The 18,952-nt window shown below is 46.2% G+C and overlaps 1 protein-coding gene across 2 annotated transcripts in view; it reads right to left on the bottom strand.

Moving 5' to 3' along the window:
- The window catches only part of FAM135B (family with sequence similarity 135 member B), a 125,586-nt gene that overhangs the window by 72,180 nt on the left and 34,454 nt on the right, over nucleotides 1-18,952 (bottom strand). The window contains exons 4-5 of one of the 2 annotated variants that reach the window (XM_035125308.2): nucleotides 2,281-2,420; nucleotides 1,300-1,370 (exon numbers count right to left, since the gene is read on the bottom strand). In XM_035125308.2, coding sequence (XP_034981199.2) covers nucleotides 1,300-1,370; nucleotides 2,281-2,420 — 211 coding nt within the window. Of the gene's footprint in view, nucleotides 1-330; nucleotides 1,180-1,299; nucleotides 1,371-2,280; nucleotides 2,421-18,952 lie in introns of those variants that run through there. The other variant, XM_060277592.1, reaches the window with a different exon arrangement.

Raw genomic sequence — 18,952 nt, 5'->3', positions numbered from 1 at the left:
TATATAAGAGCAATGTGTAAATGGAATACATTTTAAACCAGAAAACACAATAATTAAGAAATAACAGAAAGAACATCAATAACTGGGGAGCCCAGGAATAGGAATGGGGTAGAATACCACCCACTTTCAAATCTAGCCTGCTGGGACCCACAGTTTCCAGTGGGGAGGGGGAAGAAATCTACCTTCAATCCAGGGATGCGGAAATGTTTTTGCTCATGCGATTCCATGTCCTAAAATCTATCTGGACAATGGACATAGCAGCACTAAAGGAGGCAGACCCTCTGTAGGGAAGATTAACTTTTGAAAGTCTAGGGATGCAACCCTACTTACTAGGGATGAATTCTAGGGAACTTCTCAGTGAAGAGGCTTAGGCTTGCTCTGTAAAAGAGGGAGGTTTAGATGAATGGTGCAGGAAATGGCTATTGATATCTGCAGCTGCCAAGGTTTTGGAGCGGAGGGTACATTTGCAAACCATAGAAGCTGCCACGCGCATCTCAGAAATGCCACAACACTCTGACTTATTCTATTTGCTTATTCCAAGCCTAATTTCAGAGGACATGTCAGTTGCAAGGAAGACCCCATGGGGCCACGTTGGTGACCCCAATACTAAATGTATCTCAAAACACTTTCTAAAACATATCTTCTTGTTACGTATTCAGTGGTCTGTGTTTGCCTGAGCTTGAGTCTGGACTAAGGATTCTGAGTTCCTGTGTTCTGATTTGATACATGATATCCAATCACAGAACATTTCAGGATTTGGGCCTCTGCCATTGGCCCTTGAACTGAGTCATGATTCGCAGCTTGGAAGTTTAAATAGCCAATCATGTTGGGAGTAGGAGTGGCCTAGGCCTTCAGAAATGTATATATGCAGTTGTTTTGCCCCTGTTGCCCAGGTCTGTTAGTTCAATAAAGGTTCTTGCTATTATCACTGTGTCTTGCCTCATGGGAACCCACTTATGATTCACTAGCGGTGAAAGTGGGATGCTAGGCTAGGTATGTAGCCCTGGCTAGATTCCACAAGCTGAAATCACTGCTGGGGAACTGTTGCCTCAGCTGAGCTGAAATCACTGACTGCAGCCACAAGGCAGATCACACAGAGCGGATGTCATGGCCACCCAGGGCCATGGTATGCATGTTTTTTTGTTAATTGGTTTGTTTTTATCTAATGACAGAGCTGCAACGTTCGGAGGGAATTCAAAGAACAGCTACATTTCTATCCATGGGTTAGTCCTGATTTGGGCCAGTTTGCATCAGAATCCACAATGAACGATTTGCCTTAGGAAAGCAAAAAGTGCTCACTGTTGCTCACTGTCCGTAAAATGCAAGTCCAGCTTGAGTTGAAAGTCTGCTTCTCTTAGTGCCTCTTCCACCTGTAGAGGTTATTGAAAAAGAGAACTGTCATTACAAGCAAGGCCTCACAACACATAGCAAATTGTGTGTGTGTGTGTGTGTGTTCTGAGAATGTGCTGAAATGCAGCGTGAGTGTTAGAGCTCTATCAAGGGGCCCTGCTAAACCAGCATGAATTTACATCAGATGCATAGGATTCTCAGCTCCCATCAGCAAGTATCTACCAGCATTCCTGCTAAAGTGAGACTCAGGAAACACAAGTAGCTACAGTCAAACCTCAGGTGTCAAACGCAATCTGTTTCGGAAGCCCATTTGACTTCCGAAATGTTCAACAGCCAAGGCGCAGCTTCCGACTGGCTGCAGGAGCTTCCTGCACTCAAGCGGGGTAGTCACGTCGGATGTTTGGCTTCTGAAAAATGTTAAAAAACCGGAAATGTTTAAAAACTTCCGGGTTTTCGGCGTTCAGGAGTCAAAACATTCCAAAATAGAGGCATTTGGGAACCAAGGTTTGACTGTACCAGAGAGCCAACTGACTAGCAACTTGAAGAACGGCATAGAGCAGGCATCCCCAAACTGCGGCCCTCCAGATGTTTTGGCCTACAACTCCCATGATCCCTAGCTAACGGGACCAGTGGTCAGGGATGATGGGAATTGTAGTCCAAAACATCTGGAGGGCCGAAGTTTCGGGATGCCTGGCATAGAGAGAGAGAGGTCCCAGAGAGTCACAGAAAAGTTGTCAAGAGACCCAGCAGTGGCATAGCATGGGGGGGGGGGTGCAGTTGCTATTCTCATGCTCCCAGTTGCTTCAAATTCTACAATATTAATATCTGCAATATACCTTACCAGTGGAACCAAATTCACTCTTTGTGTGTATATGCGTGTGTGTAAAAGAGGGAGAAACAAGAGTCCAAATTGAGAGAAACACAACTCACCTTTTCACCATCCACAAGAAGGTGGGCCCTGAAGTTCATGGATTCATTGATGACAATCTCTTCATTCCTGTACAAAATCTGAAACACTCTGCTGTAGACGGTGTTCTCATGGACAGAGGCTGCACAAAGAATTGAATCACCTGCAAAACAAAATCCGAAAACAGAATAACTAGGAGATAGATTTCCACCCTGGGCATCCAGAATTCATCAGGCCCCAATCTTCTATGCATTTGCAATGCATCAAACACTTGGGGGGGGGGAGCAATCCGAACTATGGGAGCCAGTGTAATTTATGCCACCTTGAGATAAACTGGAGTAAAGTTATGCCAGATCCGAAACCTCTTTGGGAGCAAGATGGTGGAGTGAAAACAAGACTTTAAAATAGGTTTTGACTTGTACCCCCTGCCTTTCCCCCCTGGTGTAAGTTCCACAAACTTTTAAATATATATAAGTACAGGAAACAGTATATGTGGGGGCATCAGAACCTCCATTCCCCCCCTTCTAAACACCAAAGTGGAACACCCCAGTGCTTCCTCTCATCTATCTTTGGCTTCCAGTTTGTGGTAGGTCTGGAAAACTAAAACATGTTTTCCTTCGAGAATGTTCCACGAGACACTGAGTCTCTGCCTCGTTCAGCCCCAGCACTTCAGCCAAACATCATAATGGAAACATGGACAGTGAAACAAAAAACACACACTTATTTATCTGCTCTACCGCAGTGACAATAAAAAGCATGAAGCAGATAAGCTCTTTGAAAGGCAGGCAATGCAGCCTGATTTATTTTCATTTAAAACTCATCATTCTAGAGTCATTGGTAAAACTGCATTACTGGCCAAATTCATTCCTCTCTTAATCTACCGGGACAAAAAAAGAAAGAAAAGCAATTTGATTGTATTATTTGTTTTTTTAAAAAAATAGTGTATGTGCATTTGTGTATATTTGATACACTAACTCCCTTCAGAGACACAGAACCTAATGTAATTTTCTCTTCCAAATATACCTTTGCCGGGATCCGCAGTGGTGCATAATTGGTAGCATATTAGAGACATTATTTATACAGGCCAATATAATGCATGTCCTCCAAGGGTCTCTGTTTTCCAGGGGCAGTTTAGGAATTATGAAAGCTATCCCAGCTTCTGATTTGATCCCAGAATGCCCCTATTCCCCCCACCAGAACCACCACCGAGCTCAGGGAAGGGGATGAGCTTGTCCTAAGCAGCAGTGATGCCAGCAGTGGTGGCTGTGAGCCAGGATCCCATTGCATCCCGTTGCCTCCTAACAACAACAACAACAACAATTTATTTCTACCCCGCCCATCTGGCTGGGTTTCCCCAGCCACTCTGGGCGGCTTCCAACAAATATTAAAATAAAATGGTCTGTTCAACATTAAAAGCTTCCCTAAACAGAGCTGTCATCAGATGTCTTCTAAAAGTATAGTAGATGTCTTTCTCTTTGACATTTGGTGGGAAGACTACTGAGAAGGCCCTCTGCCTGGTTCCCTGTAGCTTTGCTTCTCACAGCGAGGGGACTGCCAGAAGGCCCTCGGCGCTGGACCTCAGTGTCCGGGCAGAACGATGGAGGTGGAGATGCTCCTTCAGGTATACTGGACCGAGACTTAACCAGAGCAGCGGACGGAAACGCTGTTTACCTTCCCGCCAGAGCGGTACCTATTTATATACTTGCACTTTGATGTACTTTTGAACTGCTAGGTTCAACACCCCGTTGCAGGGATTCGAACCACCCACCACCACCCACCTTCTGATCGGCAAGCCCGAAGCTCTGTGGTTTAGACCACAGCACCACCCGCGCCCCTAATAATCAATGTACTGTACTATAAAATAAATAAGACAGTATTGTAGATAATAAAAATAAAAATTTCCGCAGTCACACAATCAATCAGTTCCACACAGCCACAAAAACACATTAATTGAAAAAGCCTCAAAAACATAAACACAAAATAAATAGCAAAATAGCAAAAACAAAAGCGCCAAACTTAATCAGTTCCGGAAGTCCATTTGACTTCCGAAATGTTCAAAAACCAAGGCACAGCTTCTGATTGGTGCTGGTGCCCTGGAAAAAATAGCCAACAGCTGCACCATATGTTCGGCTTCTGAAAAACGTTCGAAAACTGGAACACTTCTGGGTTTTTTGAGTTTGAGAACCAAAGCATTTGAGAACCAAGGTGTTTGAGAACCAAGGTACCACTGTAAATCTTCAAGGGGGGCACTGTACTTTGACCATGTGTATGAATCAAGTGTAGGCAACCTCTTCTGCAGTTGTTGGACTACAGATCTCATTTTCTCTAGCCTTTGGCCATGTTAACTGAGGTTGATGGGATGCAGCAACATCAGGACAGTCAAAGCTTCCACAACCCAAGTGTGGAAACATGTGGCTTTCTGGGACAGCTGCTAGAGAGGGGAAGAAAACCTCTCTCATTCTGATGCCTGCCCACCCTTAAATCTCTGGGGGGCAACCGCCACTTTCTTTTGCCTAAAGTGCCCCAGACTTTGGTATCTTCCCACCTCTTCCTGGAGATGTTGAAGACTGAAGCTATGACATTTGAACTACAGTAATACCTCGGGTTACGAACGCGATCCGTTCCAGATCGCAGTTCGTAACCCGAATAGTTCGCAAACCGAGCGCGATGGGCGCCGCCATTTTGCGCATGGGCGAAGCGCGATTTTCGCGATTTTCGCGCTTTGCGCATGCGCAAATCGCGCGATCGCACGCGCGGCTTATGCGCGCGCGATCGCGCGCGGCGAAAACACTTCCGGGTTTGCACAGTTCGTAACCCGAACTGTTCGCAAACCGAGATGGTCGTAACCCGAGGTACGACTGTATGGCCCTTCTCTCACAAATTGTTTGGTTGCTGAGAAGCTTTCTCTCACGAGGTTTGCTGCTCTTAAGAGACAACGGGGAGAAAAAAGCCAGCCCCAGAGCATGTTAACCGGCCAAAGGACCTTAAGGATGAGGCAACCACTCAGGTTCGGGACTTACTGTGAGAACTTAGTCACAGACTTTCTCACACCCTGAGCCAGCCATGCACACACAGCTGAATTGGAGCACTCCTTTCTAACCATTCGTGTGACAAAATATTGTAGGACTAGATGAGCTTTTTTCACCATTTTCATATCTTTGGTACTATTTTGCAGCATAACAGAGTCTTGTGGCACATTCAAGACCAACACGTTTATAGTTGGTGGACACGTTTATGACACTTTGCACTCAGAAGACAGCCACCAACTTGGATGGCTTCGGAATAAGGTTACTTAAATGCATGGCAGACAAGGACATCAATGGCTACAGGTCATGAAGTCTATGTTCTTCCTCTGCTGTCTCTGAATACCAGCTGCTAGAAAGCACAGGAGGGGAGGAGCTTGTTGCAGTCAAGTGCTGTGTACAGCTTCCTACGGGCTTTGGTTGGTCACTGTGAGAAGAGGCTGAACTAGATGGGCCTTTGACCTGATCCAACAGGATTCTTACGAAGGTGTATGTGCTCATGGACTAAAGTGCATCATCTGCCCCCAGTGCACTTGATGAAGTGGACTGTAGCCCACAAAATATGTCGCCATAACTCTGTTGCTCTTTTTACTGCCACAAAACCTTTTTTCTTAGTTAAAGCTTCTGGTAGACCTTTATGACAAAGGCTCTCTACTATGCTTTAAATCAGTGTAGGAAGAGACGATTGCAAACCAGAACAGAGCTAGCATACAGTTGTCAGAGAGATGCTTCCAGCCCTGTTTAATGGGAGGGATCCCTGCTATGGTGCATTTACTTCTCTGCCGGTCCCTTTCATCAAGGCTTTTAAAGCAATATACGTCATTGAAGGAAGCTGACCTTGACCCCAGCTTGCTGGGTGAGAAGACTGGCATTGCGTGGGATGCTTTCTCTGCATGCTAATTCCAATGAACCTTCCAAAAGCATGGGCTGCAAGATCAAAGTGATGCTTGTTGCCAATTAATTAATTGCAGAATTAATTCTCAAGCCTGGACTTCCACAGAGGTCAGACCGAATACCTTGCAGAGCTCTCTGCATGTAAGTTAATTGCTACATTAATTCTAGGCCTGCAACTTTGCGTTGATAAATCAGCTTAATTAATTTTAAAACTTTTGATGGATTAAAACTCTACCCCTGATAAATCTGGGCAGCATTCTTTGTTTAGTTAAAACAATTAGAAATAATCTCCCCGCCCTGCAAAATAATAATAATAATAATACCCCATCCTGTAATAAAAATAATAGACTGCTATTTTAGAACAGACATCTCATCTTCTCTGTTCCAGGAAGGACCACCTCTTCTAAGGCAGCATAGCATTGTAATGGTTCAAGATTATGTTTCTCTATTTTTACTTAAAAAAAAAAACCATTATAGGTGTGTACAGTGCTAGTTAATTTAGACAAACTTTGCTAAACCTGAGCTGATCAGATGTAAAAAACAAACAAATTTGCATGCAAGTTTTAAGAGCCTTCGTCCTCCTGCTGCAACCTAAGTGGGAAAGTGGATAGATTTCTCGAGGCTTGAACACAACTTCCCCATGGAATGTTCCTTGATCTCATCAATGAGTAAATACTGCTGAGTTTTTTTGGTGGGGAGGAAGGCTTCTAATTTCTGGATCCTTCTAATTTCTGGATCCAACAAGTGTTAAAATCCAAGCAAGATTTCAAATTCCTGGAATAGCCAGGCTAGCTTCCTGGTGAGGTAACAGTCTAAGTATGGTTTATTAAGGTAACAACAAAACATGCCTAGGGCTAGTGAAATATACTCGGAGTAGTGTAGTGATTTCTTTATTGCAGTTTGTAAAACAGTGAGTGAGTCCCCTCCCCCCCCCAAAAAAACCCCTCAGGTTTTATATACATTATTTACACAACGGGTCCCATCCGATTGGCTGATTCTGCTTCCCTCCTGGAGCCTGATTGGGCTGCTCCTGAAAGCCTATCAATTGTTGCGTTCTAGGATCCTACTGGCCTAATAGGCTGATTAACTTCCTCCTGGGGCCTGACTGCAGGCCAATCAGGTTGTTGCATTCTAGGATCCTACTTGCCTATTGTTCTAAGATCCAAGCTCAGTACATAACAGCTAGGCTAGGCCCCCAGGTCAATTGAAACCTGCTTTGGCACTGCTCCTGGGCCTGCTCGGACCCCCATCCACTAGATCAGGGGTCAGCAAACTTTTTCAGCAGGGGGCTGGTCCACTGTCCCTCAGACCTTGTGGGGGGGGCGGACTATATTTTGAAAAAAATATATGAACGAATTCCTATGCCCCACAAATAACCCAGAGATGCATTTTAAATAAAAGGACACATTCTACTGATGTAAAAACATGATGATTCCTGGACCGTCCACGGGCTGGATTAGCAAGGCGATTGGGCCGCATCCGGGCCCCGGGCCTTAGTTTGGGGACCCTGCACTAGACTCTTCCAGATTCCTCCTGAACCTTCACTGGTGTCGCATTGTTTCAATTCAAGAAACAGGAATCCTAACAGCAACCCTCTGAAATCTCAGCACAACCCATCTTTCCAGAAACCAAGCTGGAAGAGTGGGGTTCTCTCTCTCTTTACAACCCTCCCCCCCAACTTGCTTTTGCTGCACCCATAAGCAGCAGCAACACCCCCCCCTTCCCTCCCAAGCTTCGGATGGTCTTTGAATGAAGGAAGTGGCAAGCCATTTACCACTGGTGCAAAAACGCAGTAACGGAAGAAAAACAGCAAACACACACACACACACTTCTGCCCCTGGTTGTTCCCTTTTTTCACAGCAGCAATGGTAATTTGAAAACATGGGGGCCTCCCTGAACCTCCATCCCCCGCCCCAAAAACAACCACAAGACAATGCCAGTCGTATGCAAGCAGATTGAGATACTAGACTCTGCAGAGCTTTCTCTTAATTAAAAACCTCCTGCCTGAGAACGCAGGAAGAAAGCAATGCTCAGATTGATAGACGTGGCTAGCATTGCAATGGGGCCCCTGTGAGTGTTGCCTTCACTTTCAGCAGGTGTGTGCTTTTCTGTTTCTAATCCTGCTGTACAAAATGTTACTTGAAGAGAGAGAGGGTGCTGGCAGTGGCTTTTGCACAGATGTGACCCGGTGGGATCAGAAATGATGCAGTTAGGCATTTCCATGGAATACCACCCCAGAATTTGACACACATGCCCCCAAAAGGTTGGGCTTTTGTAAACCTCCACTTACTATTAAATAATAATAAAAAGCTGTTGCATTTTATTACATTGGTTTTAAAAGATGATTGCAGAAGTTCAAAAGCTACAAGCCATGCTGGCTATTCTCTGCCTCCACAGTCAAGCGCAGGACAGTGGTATCTCAGGTTGCAGACCCAATCCGTTCCGGGGTGCCGTTCTCACCCTGAAAAGTCCGCAACCTGAGCGGTGATAGAGTGCATGCGCGAAAGCGCAATAGTGTGCTTCTGCACGTGCACAAAGTACACAGAATGCTTCTGCGCATGCACGCGTGGCGGAACCCAGAAGTCTGCCGCATTTGTATCCTGAAAGAACGCAACCCACAGCGGACGCAACCCGAGGTATGACTGTAATGTTTGTTTGTTTGTTTAAAAAAAATTATTACAGATTTTCTTTGGTTGCAAACGTACATGCATTGTCTCTTTTCCAGGTCACAGAGTCTTTTCTATAGATCAGTTACATTCGATGTGAGGCATTAGTGTTGCCCAGTATGTTTTTGTTCTTTTAAAAAAAATGTTTAGGGGTACTCTCATTTTCCTACTCATATTGAAATACTGCCCCCTCAATGAGGCCAAACATAGATCCACAAAATGTTTAGGGGTATGCGTACCCCTGCGTTCCCCTGGAAAAAAAGAACACTGGTGTTGCCTACAGATAAAGTTTTGGAAAGGGGGTGGGGTGGTAAAAATTGCATTATTTTGCTTTAGTGTATGTGTGGGGTTTTGGTGTCAGCGCCACTTGGGCGGGTTCTCTACTGCTTTCAAATATGAGTTGTTGGAAACCACAAAAAAGGAGAGTGTTCCTGTGCTTCGGTCCTGTTTGTGGGTTTCCCACAGGCATCTGGGTAGCAACTGTGATTACAAGTCCTTTTTGGAGGAGAACAAGCAGTGGCTCTTCCCTAAGATCATCATCTTCATCATCACAATCATCATCTTATTTATACCCTGCCCATCTGGCTAGGTTTCCCCAGCCACTATGGGCGACCTCCAACACATATAAAAACATAATAAAACATCAAACATTAAAAACTTCCCTATACAGGGCTGCCTTCAGATGTCTTCTAAAAGTTGTGTATTTCTTTATCTCCTGACATCTGAAGGAAAGGGGTTCCACAGGGAGGATGTCACTACCAAGAAGGCCCTGTTATCTCCTGACAGCCTTTGGGGGGGGGGAGAGGATACCCAGAAGTTCTAACATCTAAATCTTAAGCTCAGCACTACAGGAGGGCAATTGAACTGTTCCTCCATTGTTTGCTTCCAGGGTAGTGCGAGAAGGGTCAGATTTGCACATACTGAAGGATGCACAAAAAGAATGCTCAATGTTCAGCTCAGCCCTGGGTAAAAGCCCTTACCTAGTCATGCTAGGACTCTGCCACGGCCTGTTATGCATACAAAGAAAGCGATCTGCTTCTGAGCTGCAAGCTTGAGCTCACATTGCAATGTCACCAGTAACTGCCTGCAAAGTGGTGTGTGTGTGTGTGTGTGTAAGGCCTGGAAACGATGCCTTATGAGGAACGGCTTAGGGAGCTGGGTATGTTCAGCCTGGAGAAGAGAAGGTTAAGGGGTGATATGATAGCCATGTTCAAATATATAAAAGGATGTCATATAGAGGAGGGTGAATGGTTGTTTTCTGCTGCTCCAGAGAAGCGGACACAGAGCAATGGATTCAAACTGCAAGAAAAAGATTCCACCTAAACATTAGGAATAACTTCCTGACAGTAAGAGCTGTTCGGAAGTGGAATTTGCTACCAAGGAGTGTGGTGGAGTCTCCTTCTTTGGAGGTCTTTAAGCAGAGGCTTGACAGGCATATGTCAAGAATGTTTTGATGGTATTTCCTGCTCGGCAGGGGGTTGGACTGGATGGCCCTTGTGGTCTCTTCCAACTCTACGATTCTATGATTCTATGTGTGTGTGTGTGTTGCTGAGGGAGATCAGAGGTCACAAGCAGATGGTGATGTTTACCTAGCTTCTGTACGTCTTTTGCATTTTTCGGGCCAATATGCTTTCCTTAAATAAAACCTAATTAAAGGCAAGTGATGAAATGACAACTTTCCCACCTAAGCTCCTCTTTATAGCAGGAACAGGTAATAACATATGCTACTGTACACACACACACACACAGAGAGAGAGAGAGAGAGAGAGAGAGAGAGAGAGAGAGAGAGAGAGAGAGAGAGCGCCAATGTTCTTTTTCAGTTACTTCTAATTACATTTCAGTGTAGCCCTGGTGACTCTTCCCCATGGGATTGAGAATGTAAATGCAGCCAGTCTTTAACATTCATGAAAATGCTTACTCAGAAAGCTAGCTTGTAAAATCTGCCTGTGTGGCACTTAAACCATGTGATGGAGAAGAAGAGGAGTCTCAAAGCGGCTAACATTCTCCTTTCCCTTCCTCTCCCACAACAAACACTCTGTGAGGTGAGTGGGGCTGAGAGACTTCAAAGAAGTGTGACTAGCCCAAGGTCACCCAGCAGCTGCATGTGGAGGAGCGGAGACGTGTCAGGGGACCACCAGGGGTCAGCGGAGAGCCTGGTGGATCGGAGCGAGGGCTCTAGGACGCTGCCAAAGCCCCAGAGCCTAGCACCTGGCAGCTTCCTCCGGAAGGTGGGACTGGGGTTCAGGAGGAGACGCAAACCCTTAGGGATGTTGTGGAGATGGGAGCACCGGAGGAAGAGTTGCAGAGGGCGGACCAAAGCATTCAAGAGTGGGAGGCTCCAGGAGCTACAGCGCCGGTCCTTCAACTGAGCAGCTCTAGTGGAGAGGGTGCTACACCAGCACCCTCACCCCAACAGAGGAGGGGGGGAAAGAGGAGAGACCAACGGAGGAGGTTCAGGGTGCCCCGGGGGTTATGCTGGTGGAAATCATGAAAGGAGGTGTTTCCGGATTCTGAATCGGATTAGCACAGTCACGCTTTTTTCTGTCTTGTACATGTACGTATATAATAAAACCCTGTAAAAACCAAGCATGGGATTTGGAGATGCTTACTCGTGAGGAAGCTACATACACCAATACAAGATGTGACCCCGGTTCACCAGATTACGAGTCTACCACTCTTAACCATTACACCACACTGGCCTTTTCACACTCAAAATGGGGAGCTTCATCACATTGCATCCTGTGACAACCTTAAAAGCGTGACTACACACTCGCCCAATGGCAAGTGTTAACACCAAAGGTTTACGCTAAGGCTCTTAATGCTCACACACTATCAATGCACATAATTATTTCGGATCATAGCCTAGCGAAGTACATGATTCGCTATGCACATCTGGGCAAAAGCAGGGTTTGATATCTTGCAAAGAAGAAAAACAAACATTGAGTGTGCATTCAGATAACTTGACAATATCACCCACTCCAGCAGTGGCAGAGCTTTTGGTCCTGTGTGGTGACACCAAAACTTGGTACCCCCCGCCACCTGCCTTCCATTCTACAACATAGTTTAGGGTCGCCATACAGAATTTAACTGGGAAAAATAGCAAAAATAGTGGCGGGGGAGGGATTTCAGAAAATGTCCAGGATTTTGTGGCTGATTGCTTTAACAGCTTTGTTATATATATATATATATATATATATATATCAAGCTAAACAACTGTCCTGAATTTTTACTTCTAGAAATATGGCAACCATACCATAGAGGCTCTGCAGTCAGTGCAATCAAATCGACCGTTGTTGTTGTTTAGTCGTTTTAGTTGTGTTCGACTCTCTGTGACCCTATGAACCACAGCATGCTTGGAAACTCTCACTTTCTTCTCAAAGCTTCTCCTTTCTTATATCTATGGGGTTTTCTTGGCAAAGTACCAGAGTGGTTTGCCAGTTCCTTCTCCAGGTGGATCACATTTAGTCTAAACTCTCGGCTATGACCTGTGCGTCTTGGGTGGCCCTGCACGGCATATAGCTCGTAGCTTCTTGGAGTCGCACTCCCCTAAATCCACCTCTGACTCCAGGAAGATTTGTGTTGAGGATTTCATTCATAGCTTTGGCAGGCATAGGACATCATTCATTTTCAGTTCCCGCTGTTACTCACTGCTTGACAGACACACACACACCCCAGCCCTCTGGGGAAGCTTGCAGCCTCACCATGCCAGCTCTGATACACTCCTAACAACTCTCAGCACCCATAAAAAAAGCTATAGCTCCCAGAATTCTTTGGGGGGAAGCCATGATTGTTTAGAGGGGTATCATAGTTCTTTAACTGTGTGATGTGAATATGGCCTAAGTCACACTGGTCTGGTTCTTTGAAGCTCTGCGAGGATGTAGCAAATGGACCATATAACGAAGGATCATAGCTTGTCTTGTAATTCATGAGCCCTGTCAGTTCCTGACCTTTAACAAAGTCTGATCTGTTTGAACTAAAAACAAACATTCCACGCTACCAGGGCCTGCATGAATTGAAACCATCCATTCCTCCCAACGGGCATTTACTCACGGGATGCTACTAATTTAAAGAAAGCAATTCCACAGTTACCTTACCTAGGCACACAAACTTCTAACAACGACGACAACATGGGAGAGCTTGAAGCAAGCAGTTATTCCCCACTCTATTGTCTTCTGCAGTTACCAGGGCTGGGAAATGAAGTGGAACCTAGTCACCCAAAGGGGCTCAACACACAACCCCAAAGAAACCAACAACCATGGAGGTTGAGGAAGTGTCACTTGTAACAGTACCTGTGTGAATTGACCTATGGAACGGAATGCATATCAGTGCGGTGTGCATTGCCAGATAGCTGCTGAGGGTTTCTGCAGTCATAAAATCCAGGAGGTTTATTCATCCATCCCCCCACAGTGAGCTACCATGTGCACCAGGGGTGGAGAACCCCAGGCCAAATATGACCCTCCAGGCTGACTTATATGGCCCATAGGACTTCCCCTACACCTCCTTCCCAGACCACGCCCTCTTTCCCAAGGCCACGCCCCCACTAACCCTGTTCTGCACCCTGCCTAAGTGCCTTGGAATACCTCTTGCTTGTTTGCCTGAATGGTGGGTGGAGGGCAATGTCTGCAGTAACCTCCGGTTGTTGCAGGGCTGGGACATGGCCTACTATACAGAGGTAAAAGTCACTTCTACTGCAACACCCTTTTTTGCCTCTGGTCATGCCAGGGTGCCAACTTGAATATAATATTGGGGGGGGGGGCGGTAAGGCCAGCCGTGTATCACAAGATGCAGCACACACACCATTTGAATGGCAATGCCCATCAGCTTTGGGGACCCCCGGCCCACTCCAATATTTTATTGGGGGAGGCGAAGGGACTTCTGCCCCTAGGAGTTGGCTCCTAATATTTATGCCGATGGACTTCACTCAGTTTCCTGGGCTGTATTTTACTCTAAACTTACTCTGAGCTTTCAGTGTATCTGAAGAAGTGTGCATGCACACAAAAGCTCATACCAAAATAAAAACTTAGTTGGCCTTTAAGGTGCTACTGGAGGAATTTTTTTTTATTTTGTCTGAGCTTTGAGATTGGCATGTTAAGGCATGATCTGCTGCTTCCTGTCATGGTGATCATCTTCATCCCTTTCTTCTCAAAGTATAACTCCTGCCGAAAAGTTCCACGGCTCTATAATCAATCCTTCAACTCAGCTTCGCCTTTTGACATTTCCAATTAGCCCATTGGAAAGAGCAATAGCTAACTGCCTCTCTAACACTATTCAATTACGGGCGATGGGAAAGTAAGATATCCCTATTATTTTCCTCACACGGAAGTCAGTAATATAAATGTAGCCACTTATCACTGTTATTTTCATAAACCCAAGTTCATTTTTCAAGGTTCCAGGAATGGGATGCAGTCAGATATAAATGGCAGGGAAGCCCAATCTGCAACTCTATCCGGCACCAGAATAGCAAGCTATGGAGGCTACTCCTCTAAACTAAAGTGGGAAGAAGAAGAAGAAGAAGAAGAAGAAGAAGAAGAAGAAGAAGGAGGAGGAGGAGGAGGAGGAGGAGGAGGAGGAGGAGGAGGAGGAGGAGGAGGAGGAGGAGGAGGAGGAGGAGGAGGAGGAGGAGGAGGAGGAGGAGGCTGTCGTGTATAATTGGAATTCTCCCTTCCTGTGAACTAAGGGTATGTCTGTGTTCTTCAAGTTCCAGCTGTTTAGCAGCACATGTGAAAAGGATATTGGGGTCTTGGTGGACCACAAGATTAACATGAATCTACAGTATCATGCAGCAGCAAAGAAAAAGAAAAAAGAAGAAAAAAGGTTATGCTCTTCTAGGCTGCATTTACAGAAGTATACCGTCCAGATCAAGGGGACTAATAGTAACACTCTATTCTGACTTGGTCAGATCACACCAGGAATACTGTGTCCAATTCTGGGCACCACAATTTAAGAAGGATGCTGACAAGCTGGAACGTGTGCAGTGGAGGACAACCAAGATGATCAAGGGTCTGGAAACCAAGCCTTATGAGGAATGGTTGAAGGAGCTGGGTTTGTTTAGCCTGGGCAAAGGAGTCTGACAGGAGATATGATAACCCTCTTCAAATATCTCAAGGGCTGTCACATTGAAGAGCGAGTAAGCTTGCTTTCTCCTGTTCTAGAGGGTAAGCTTTGAACCAACGGCTTCAAGAAAGGAGATTCTGACTAAACACCAGGAAGAACTTTCTGACAGTAAGAGCTGTTCAACAGTGGAATGGACTCCCTCAGGAGGTTGTGGACTCTCCTTCCTTGGAGGCTTTTAAACAGAGGTTGGGTGGCCATTTGTCATGGATGCTTTAGTTGCAATTCCTGCATTGCAGGGGGTTGAACTAGATCAGTGGTCCTCAACCTTGGGCCTCCAGATGTTTTGAGACTACAGTGGGCCTCCAGATGTTTTGAGACTACAGTTCCCATCATCCCTGACCACTGGTCCTGCTAGCTAGGGATTATGGGAGTTGTAGGCCAAAAACATCTGGAGGCCCAAGGTTGAGGACCACTGAACTAGATGACCCTTGGAGCTCTACAATTCTATGAAGCACCAGTGCTTCCCCAGAAGCTCCCAGAGGGCATTCAACACCACTGGGATGGCATAAGAACATAAGACTAGCCCAACTGGATCAGGTCAGTGGCCCATCTAGTCCAGGATCCTGTTCTCACAGTGGCCAACCAGATGCCCACAGGAAGCCTACAAGCACGAGCTGAGCTCAGTAGCATTCTCCCCTCCTGTGGTATCTAGCAGCTAGTATTCACCTGATAGGCTTGCCCATCAGAAGGTTGGTGGTTCGATAGTGGAGGGAGAACATAGCTAATGAGGTTAGTAACCACTGATAGTCTTATTCCCCGTGAACTTATCTTTTAAATCCACTCAAGGTGCTGGCTGTCACTGCCAGTTGTGGGAGTGAACTTCATAGTTTAAGCCAATACATTCACATGCTAAATTGGGGCAGGGGCAAAGGGAGATGCCACGACACCCAGGGTAGCAAATTGTCATGCACACGGGGGCGCGGCATCGCTACGTAACGACACATGTGTGTTACGTAACATGGCATGCGTCTTTATGTAGTGTGGGATCCAGCGCATGCACAGTCAGCACGGGGTCATGGTGACGTCACTGTGACCCTGTGCTGACTGCGCATGCGCTAGATCCGGTACTTGTGCAGTCCGGGGTGCCACTGGCACGCGGCGGCTCCATGGTGTTCCGCACACGCTTGGCGGCCCTTACGGGGTGCCACTCTTGTGCAGCATGAAAGCGGCACCTCGTAAGGGCTGCCGAGCACGTGCGGAACACTGTGGAGCTGCCACACGCCAGCGGCACCCCGAACGGACTGCTCATTTGTGGGCGGAGGCGAAGGGTGGGCCACGGAGCCCAAGTATCTGTCATTCCCCCCCAGGGCGTCGCTCGGGGCGGACCGCCCCCCGCCCCCACTTGCTCCGCCCCTGAACTGGGGCAATGACATGGAAGAAAGAAACAGCTCCTGCAGGCTGAATGGGAATATAGGGCTGGGCTAACAGAAAGGGGAAGCTAGCTATGGGATATCAACCTGTGAAATGAAGGGAGTTGGGACTGAGTGGCCTTTGAAGAGCAACTTAGTTTCTACCCAGCCACTTTGTGTTTCTGAGCACTGAAAGTAAACACGGGATTGTTTGAGACTGCTGGGGGCACGTTCTTTGCCAAGCATTGACCTGCATGGTGTGTGCCCCTAAGTGCCATGCTGGAGCCTCTTGTTACCAGCCCACCTCCACACTGAATGTCTGTGTGTCAATGCCACCCTTGTGCCTTTTGTGTCTCTGCCTACGGAAGCAGTGGCAGAGCTTCATGCTCCGGCACTGGGGGCAGAGAGCAGGCAGGGCGGGGCTGGTGCGCATCCCGGGAGCGGAGCGCGCCGCCCGCATGGGCATGGTGCACGTTCTGGGGGCATGGCGCGCATTCTGGGGACGGGGACCGCCATCTGTGGGGTCAGGGCGCCCAGCGTAGGCTGGGAGCAGCCACGATGGCACCGTACCAGGATTGCGCTGCAGTGGGCGGCATGCTCCCATCGTCCCCCTCTTCCTATGCCCCTGCTCGGAAGTGCCTTGGCCAAATAAAGAGTTGCTGAATCTCAAAACAAACAAACAAACAAACAAGCAAAAAACACATATGGGCAAACAGTGTGGAAAGTTATGTTTGTGTGTGCTTTAAGGCAGGAATCACATTAAACAACATGTACCATTCTAATGCTCATCCATCGAGTCTGAAGAGATCATCTTTGAATTCTTCATCCAAACCAATCTGAATCAAAATGAATGAAATTCTACACTCAGGTGGATATGCTATCATTTGCTTCCCAAAGGGATGTGCCTGTAGATACATTTCCTCATTCTTAAGCCCCTAGCTAAGGTTGCATTAAAGAGTTTGTACACCCAGCAGCTAATTATTCTTTTCTTGACAGAAAGCGAATTGGAGAGCCCAAATCAGATAGAAGGTCTGTTTGGGATAACTGTTGGCGCCAGCAGAACTACAGCAATCCATTTTCGAAATGGGACCTGCCAGATTCACGTAAGCCTCCCTAACATTGGTATTTGTGCCTTTTAAAACATTAACCTGTAAAATCCTGGATATTATTCAGGCAGGTTCATTACAGCATTAAAAATAATAATCATACGGCATTCAATGGAAAATAAAAAAAGGTTTGTCCTCTGTCTTGTACTTCAAAAGGCAGTAAATTCGCTTCCAGTTGATGGAGGCAGGAATTGCTTCCTCGAGCGTTACTGCAACTAATGACAGCAATTTGATACAATCCCGAGTCTTGATTCTTTCGTGCTCCACTGAACAATGAGCAGCACAAACTTGTTGGGACAGCATCAAAGGGCTCATCAAACACATCTTTCGCAGAATGAAGAAAAATTGTGCTCCTTCAGTAAGTCATATTTAAAACAGCAGCGAAACGGAATCAAACAAAACTGATTTTGTCATTCCCATGGTATTTTACTTTTGTGGGTGGGAGCAATCCAGACAAATTTCCCTGACGGTATGCATCAGACTGCCACAATAATTTCACTTTTTGGAAGTAAATGTCATTGAAGTGGTCCCCAACAAACAAGAATGGCAGCTGAAATTGATAGAATAAGTAGAAATGGCAAGTTTAAGAGATCAGGAAGAGACTGGTTTTAAAGAAGATTGGAAAATATTTTCAGAATACCTAAAACTCAGTGCAAAAATGTTAAAACGCAAATAGGATTTGAGTAAGAACAGTAGTGGGGTGAACTTTTTGTTTTTCCTGTGAGGTAAGGTGAAGGTGCAGAGTAACTATGATATGCAGCATAAATTGAAATTTTGAGGGAACCATGGAGGGAGGGAGGGAGGGGGGAGGGGAATCATAGGTGGAATGACTGACTGCTAAATTAGAAATGTTGTTGAACTGTTTATTTGTTTTTTTAAAAAAACAAAGGGTTCCCTGGGAGGGTGGGTTGTTAAACCACTCTGGGAATTGTAGCTCTGTGAGGGGAATGGGGTCTCCTATCAGCTCTTAGCACCCTTAACAAACTGCAGTTCTCGGGATTCTTTGGGGAAAGCCAAGACTATTTAAAGGAGGTATAATAGTGCAAGAAGATCAAACCTATCAATTCTGAAGGAAATCAGCCCTGAGTGCTCACTGGAAGGACAGATCCTGAAGCTGAGGCTCCAATACTTTGGCCACCTCATGAGAGGAGAAGACTCCCTAGAAAAGACCCTGATGTTGGGAAAGATTGAGGGCACAAGGAGAAGGGGACGACAGAGGATGAGATGGTTGGACAGTGTTTTTGAAGCTATGAACATGGGTTTGACCAGACTGCGGGAGGCAGTGGAGAACAGGAGTGTCTGGCTGGCGTGCTGTGGTCCATGGGGTCACGAAGAGTCGGACACGACTAAACGACTAAACAAATAATAGTGTTTTAAATGTACGGTGAAAATGTGATCTAATAGGTCTTGACGGTAGCTGATAGGCACAGCCTTTGATTCTGATCTCAAGATTCAGACAGGTTTCTATAAGTGTGAGCTTGTCCTGAACCATTTAGTTCTTTAAAAGTCATTACTGTCCCAGCTGTGTAGACTCTATACACTT

The sequence above is a fragment of the Zootoca vivipara genome, chromosome 8 (genome assembly GCF_963506605.1).
Source record: "Zootoca vivipara chromosome 8, rZooViv1.1, whole genome shotgun sequence".
Lineage (NCBI taxonomy): Eukaryota > Metazoa > Chordata > Lepidosauria > Squamata > Lacertidae > Zootoca > Zootoca vivipara.
The sequence above is the reverse complement of the archived record's forward strand: the minus strand, read 5'-3'. Positions and strand labels throughout refer to the sequence as shown.